Below are 7,091 nucleotides of genomic sequence, written 5' to 3'. Positions count from 1 at the left end.
TAACTTTGAAAAACGAAACATTTTTATATATGAAAAACGAAACGATTTTATATATATAAAATAAAATAGCTTAAGTAATTTGTTTTAGTACTACTTTAAAGTTGTATACACATAAATATATTAATAAAGTAATATTTTTAAGCATTGTGTTGATGTTTAAACATTTAGTCATAAATAAATAAATATGTAAATAAACAAATATATACAAATAAGTAAATAAAGAAAATAAATAAACAAATGAGCAAGTAAATAAATGAGTAAATAAATTAATAAATGAATAAAAGTAAAATTTTTGTAGTGTAAAATTTGAAAATAAATGAGACACCACAAGTGTCGGTGATGTTCAAAACTGTCTCTAAATACAATAGTTTAGACTCTATGAGCTCTTAAAGCTCTAGGCGCAAAGTCTAAAGAGCATGGTGCAAAAACATTAAGGGCGTGTCTGAATCCTCTTTTGCTATTTTAGAGACAGAAAAATACGCTCTGCGCCGCGGCGCATGGTCTAACAGGGTTGTGCTTATTCTCTTAATGGGTTATGAGCATAATGTGCATTAAACCAATCAGAGGCTCCCATTCCCTTTAAGAGTCAGTTGTGTTGCACCAAGGCGCATTTGCTATTTACATAGTGGACTTTGTAAGTGTAGAAACTGGACGCTTCTCTAGAGAGAAAACAGTTAAACAGAGCATCTGCAGCGCGAGGATAAAGAACGAGCTTCCTCCATTCAGCCTCTTTACTTTCTCTTTACTATTACTCTGTACTTTTAGTAAGGAAACTGAGGAAACTCACTCCACTGAACACATCCATTAGCCCACATATTTAATTTCCTTTGTTAAACACAAAGATTTGTTTAAAACTATTTCTAAATTGAGTTATATTGTATAGCAAAGGACTAAATGAACAATAATAATGAAGTGTGAAGAGTTATATCCAAACACACGTCCTGTTCTTATGCCCCATATGGTGATGCAGACGTCTCTAAAACCCCACAGGTGGACAAATCTAACCTTGTGTTTATTAAAACAAATATAAATATGCATATAATAATAATACTGCTAATAATAATAGCATTATACTAATGCAGATCATCATGAATAAACTGAAAAAGCCCCCCGAGGTGAAGAAGGCATAGAGGCAGTGGTGTTTATATTTCTGTAGAAAATAATCATTTTATAACATTTTAATCCTTTAATTGTTTTCATCTGTAAAGATATTTGTATGTTGCTGTTCATTCTGTGTGTATTCAGCAATGTATAATCGTTTGGACCTGCATAGGAGCATAACTAACGTGCTCTGCTGGACTTTAGAGCAGCTTTTAGTTGGTCAATGGCGCGGTCTATTTCAGTTCCTCAAAATAGCAACGAGCCAACAATGCGCTTTAACACACCTCCTTTATAGACCAGCACACCCATGAGCCCACAGAGTGGCGCAAATGGATTTGCTAATAAAACAACATGGCGCAAAATGTGAAAATTACACCTGCGCTGGTCTGAAAATAGCAACAGATCACACCAAACACGTCTTGCACCCTATTGCGCCGGGTGTATGATAGGACCTCAAGTTTTTAAAGCGTAACCAGAAAGAAAAGAAGCAGAAAATCCCCTCCAGAAAGCCCAGGAAACTGATGAAGAGAGCACAGTAAACCCGAACACCGCAGCGGAGAGAAAGCAGCATCTGTACGTGTGTTTGACATTGAGTAGAGACTGTGGTCTGGAGAAGAAGATCTTGCCTGACTGGATTCCAGCTCTACCTATCCTGATGGACATCTCATCTTCTTCTTCTTCTTCTATGCTCAGTCCCACCAGCGAGCTCTTCTTCTTCTCTTTGTTTAGTTTGAGGTCTGACGGCAGAGCCAGAGACATGTGAGGGTCCGACCCCACGCCCTGAAACAAAAAAACACACAGATTATCAACACACATACACACACACAAAAAATACACACATTTTCAACACTTCTGACTTCTAAACAGATATATATGGATGGATAGTTGGATGAATGACAGACGGATGGGTTGATGGATGGATGAATGCATGGGTTAATGAATGGATGGGTGAAATGGTGAATTGATTAAAGGTTAGACGGGTTGAGGCACAAATGCGTGGATGGATGCATGGATGGATTGATGAATGGATGAAGGAACGGTTGGATGGTGATTTGGTGGATTGATGGATAGGTGGATGGATGGATGGATGGATGGATGGATGGGTGAATGGGTGAATTGGTGGATGGATGGGTGGGTGGGTGGGTGAATTGGTGGATGGATGGGTGGGTGGGTGGGTGAATTGGTGGATGGATGGGTGGGTGGGTGGGTGAATTGGTGGATGGATGGGTGGGTGGGTGGGTGAAATGGTGGATGGATGGGTGGGTGGGTGGGTGAAATGGTGGGTGGATGGGTGGGTGGGTGGGTGAAATGGTGGATGGATGGGTGGGTGGGTGGGTGAAATGGTGGATGGATGGGTGGGTGGGTGAGTGGGTGAAATGGTGGATGGATGGGTGGGTGGGTGGGTGAAATGGTGGATGGATGGGTGGGTGGGTGGGTGGGTGAAATGGTGGATGGATGGGTGGGTGGGTGGGTGAAATGGTGGATGGATGGGTGGGTGGGTGGGTGAAATGGTGGATGGATGGGTGGGTGGGTGGGTGAAATGGTGGATGGATGGGTGGGTGGGTGGGTGAAATGGTGGATGGATGGGTGGGTGGGTGGGTGAAATGGTGGATGGATGGGTGGGTGGGTGAGTGGGTGAAATGGTGGATGGATGGGTGGGTGGGTGGGTGGGTGGGTGAAATGGTGGATGGATGGGTGGGTGGGTGGGTGGGTGAAATGGTGGATGGATGGGTGGGTGGGTGGGTGGGTGAAATGGTGGATGATGGATGGATGGGTGGGTGGGTGGGTGAAATGGTGGATGATGGATGGATGGATGGGTGGGTGGGTGAAATGGTGGATGGATGGGTGGGTGGGTGGGTGAAATGGTGGATGGATGGATGGGTGGGTGGGTGAAATGGTGGATGGATGGGTGGGTGGGTGGGTGAAATGGTGGATGGATGGGTGGGTGGGTGGGTGAAATGGTGGATGGATGGGTGGGTGGGTGGGTGAAATGGTGGATGGATGGGTGGGTGGGTGGGTGAAATGGTGGATGGATGGATGGATGGATGGGTGGATGGATGGGTGAATTGGTGGATAGATGGATAGATGATAAATGGATTGATAGATGGATGTATGAATTTTATAGACGATGGATGGCTAGATGATAAATGGGTAGAAGGATGGGTGGATAGATGGATGGGTGGGTGAATGGATGGATTTTATAGATGGATGAATGGATGAATGGATAGATGGATTGATGGGTGGATAGATGGATGGATGGATGGATGGATGAATGAATTTCATAGAAGCATGGAGGATTGGATGGATGGATGGATGATTAACAGATGGATGGATAGATGGATGGATTTTATAAAAGGTGGATGTCTAGATGATAAAAGGATAGATGGATGGGTGGGTGAATTGGTGGATGGATGAATTAATGGAGGGGTGGGTGATGGATAGATGCATGGATGGATGGATTGATGGGTGGATGGATGTTGATGGATGGATGGATGGATGGGTGAATTGGTGGATGGATGGATGGATGATTAATAGATGGATGGATGGATTTTATAGAAGGTTGATGGCTAGATGAAAAATGGATAGATAAATGGATGGGTGGATGGATGGGTGGATTGATGGGTGGGTGAATTGGTGGATGGATGGATTAATGGAGGGATGGGTGATGGATGGATGGATGAATTTATGGGTGAATTGGATGGATGGATGGATGGATGGATGATGGATGGATAGATTGATGGATGGGTGGGTGAATTGGTGGATGGATGGATTAATAGATGGGTGGGTGATGGATAGATGGATGGATGGATGGATGGATTGATGGATGGGTGGGTGAATTAGTGAATGAACAGATTGATGGATAGGTGGGTGATGGATGGATGGATGGATGGATGGATGGACGGATGGATGGATGGGTGGATGTGCAGATGGGTATGACGACAAACATAAAATAAAGCCTGCATTCTCTTCCTTACAGTGATACACAATTAACAGAATGTGATGTTGGAAGCACTGAACTGATTGATGAAAATATGACGTTGCCCCGGGCGATGATCAATATTCAAAAATGACAGACTGACCAATCAGAATCGAGAATTCCGGACGAGAGCCACATAACACCAGGACACAATCAATTGCTCTGCCTCTGCATTTAACATGAATAAACTATTAGACCAGATCTAAAAAGCCCATTTCTGCTGTGCTCCATCAGACACAGTCTTTCAGAAAGCCTCTAAAAGCCGTGTGTTTTATATATCACCGACGCCACAATCTGACACCATTTATCTGGATGTCAACTGAGAAAATATCCACCCACGCAAACAAAAGTGCCAATGGGGCTTCAGTGGCTGATATCGACCTATATATTTGACTTTCTTCAACAACAACAAAAAAAAACAGATTAGCTTTTGAGAACAGAAGCGCGCTGAAATTGCAAGCATCCATTTGAAGGCTGCCATTAGTAAAGCACCTCAGGCTGTTGAGTTCTCTCTGAATAAGTAAAGGAGTGAAGAGAGATGTGGCATTAAATCACATCAGCTCTGGGACAAATCTACTGACAGACAAAAACAGACACTAACAGTTGAAAACCACTGCTCTGGACACTCACAACAATCCTGTTCATATGCTAATCAGATACAAACACAATGCACACATGACTTTTATTTTGCCTTTTTTATATATAATAGTCTGCAGGCATTTTAGTTTCATTATCCAACCCATGTATATACAGCTAAATCAGAATTATTCGCCCTCTTGTGATTTTCTTTTCAATATATTTCCCAAATGATGCTAAACAGATTCAGGAAATTTTCACAGTATTTCCTATAATATTTTTTCTTCTGGAGAAATGCTAGAATTAAAGCAGTTTTTCATTTTTAAACCCATTTTAAGGTCAATATTATTAGCCCCCTTAAGCAATATTAGTTTTGGATTGTCTCCAGAATAAACCACTGTTATACAATGACTTGCCTAATTACCCTAACTTTACCCTAATTACCCTAGTTAAGCCTTTAAATGTCACTTTAAGCTGAATACTAGTCAAATATCTAGTCTAATATTATGTGCTGCCATCATGATAAAGATAAAATAAATCAGTTATTAGAGATGAGTTATTAACACTATTATGTTTAGAAATGTGTTGAAGTAAATCTTCCCTCCATTAAATAGAAATTGGGGAATAAAATATAAAGGGGGCGAATAATTCATCTGTTTATATATTTGAAACACTTGTGTATTCATGCTTCTTTCAGTGTCTTAAGTAATGTTAATCTAAAAAAATAAATGAATTTATTTTAGTATTGTTTTCAATTTCATATGATTTTAATAAAACACATTTACTTTTGGTTTCACTTAGGTGGCTGGAATATATGCAAAAATAAATTAATAATAAATCATTTATTTCATTTATTTCAACTATTTATGGGTACTACTTAATTAAATAAATAAATAATTTACAAAATAAAATAAATAGTTAAATATAAGAATTATTAATTAAACAAATTAATTTATGGGTACATAATTAAGTAAACAAAGAAATTATTAATTAAATAAATAAATAATAAAAAATTTATAATAATAAAATAATTATTAATTAAATAAATAAACTGATGGGTACATAATTAGCTAAATAAATAACACATTATTTACAATAATAAAAAAATAAAATAAAAAAATTATTGAATAAATAAATTAATTTATGGGTACTAATTAACTAAATAAAGAAAGAAATGATAAACAAATAATTAAATAATTAAAATATATATATATATATATTATTAATTAAATAAATACATTTATGGGTACATAATTAGTTAAATAAATAACACATTATTTACAATAAAAAAATATATATATTATTGAATAAATAAATGAATTTATGGGTGCTAAATAACTAAATAAAGAAAGAAATGATAAAAAAATAATTAAATAAATAAATAAATAATTATTAATTAATTGAATGAATAAATTATTAAATAAATAATGAATAAACTTAAAAAAATAATAATACAATGTACAAAAATGAACAACATTATACAAAACCACATTAATCTTCATGTATTGTGTAATATGATTGTAAAAAAATCCAGTCAGGCTCAATGGAAATATGTGAAATAGCTTATATTTTGGGGAAACGTAAATTAGGTGGCATGGTGGCTTAAAGGTTAGCACTGTGGCCTCACAGCAAGAAGGTCGCTGCTTCAAAACCCGGCTGGGTCAGTTGGCATTTCTGTGTGGAGTTTGCATGTTCTGCCTGTGTTGGTGTGGGTTTCCTCCGGGTGCTCCGGTTTCCCACACAGTCCAAACACATGCGCTATAGGTGAATTGGTGAACTAAGTTGGCCATAGTGTGTGAGTGTGTGTGTGTGTGTGTGTGTGTGTGTGTGTGTGTGTGTGTATGGGTGTTTCCCAGTACTGGGTTATGCCTGGAAGGGCAACTGCTGGGTAAAACATGTGCTGGAATAGTTGGTGGTTCATTCCGTTGTGACGACCCCTGATGAATAAAGGGAATAAGTCGAAGAAAAATGAATAAATGGTATTCTGAGACCAGCTTTAAGGGATAGTTCATGCAAAAATTAAAACTGACTCACTATTTACTCTCCCTAAAAAAAAGTAAAAAGAAATCCATTAAAAATCCAGAGTAGAAAAAACAAATACTATGGAAGTCAATGGTTACAGGTTTCCAACATTTTTCAAAGTATCTTCTTTTGTGTTCAACGAAAGAAATAAACTCATTAAGGTCTGGAATCAAGTAAAGGGTGAGTAAGTGATGACAGAAAATTAGTTTTTGGGTGAACTACCCCTTAAAATAACATAACAGGCTAAATCTACCACAGGTACCGAAATCTCAGCCACAATTTTGCTGCAATTGTGTGACTTCACTGAAGATTCAGCTCAAAGAAAACCTTTCATAAAGCCTGATGCATGTGAAGAGCCACTGAAAGAGGAAAATCATGATGGAGCTGAATGATTATGAGCAGATGTGAGCGTAAA

At 38.2% G+C, this 7,091-nt stretch overlaps 1 protein-coding gene across 1 annotated transcript in view; it reads right to left on the bottom strand.

Moving 5' to 3' along the window:
- Positions 1-1,554: 1,554 nt before the first annotated feature.
- slc39a11 (solute carrier family 39, member 11) overlaps positions 1,555-7,091 on the bottom strand; it is a 98,311-nt gene continuing 92,774 nt past the window's right edge. The window contains exon 5 of the mRNA XM_056469925.1: positions 1,555-1,881. Coding sequence (XP_056325900.1) covers positions 1,555-1,881 — 327 coding nt within the window. The remainder of the gene's footprint in view (positions 1,882-7,091) is intronic.

Source organism: Danio aesculapii, chromosome 12 (assembly GCF_903798145.1).
Source record: "Danio aesculapii chromosome 12, fDanAes4.1, whole genome shotgun sequence".
Lineage (NCBI taxonomy): Eukaryota > Metazoa > Chordata > Actinopteri > Cypriniformes > Danionidae > Danio > Danio aesculapii.
The sequence above is the reverse complement of the archived record's forward strand: the minus strand, read 5'-3'. Positions and strand labels throughout refer to the sequence as shown.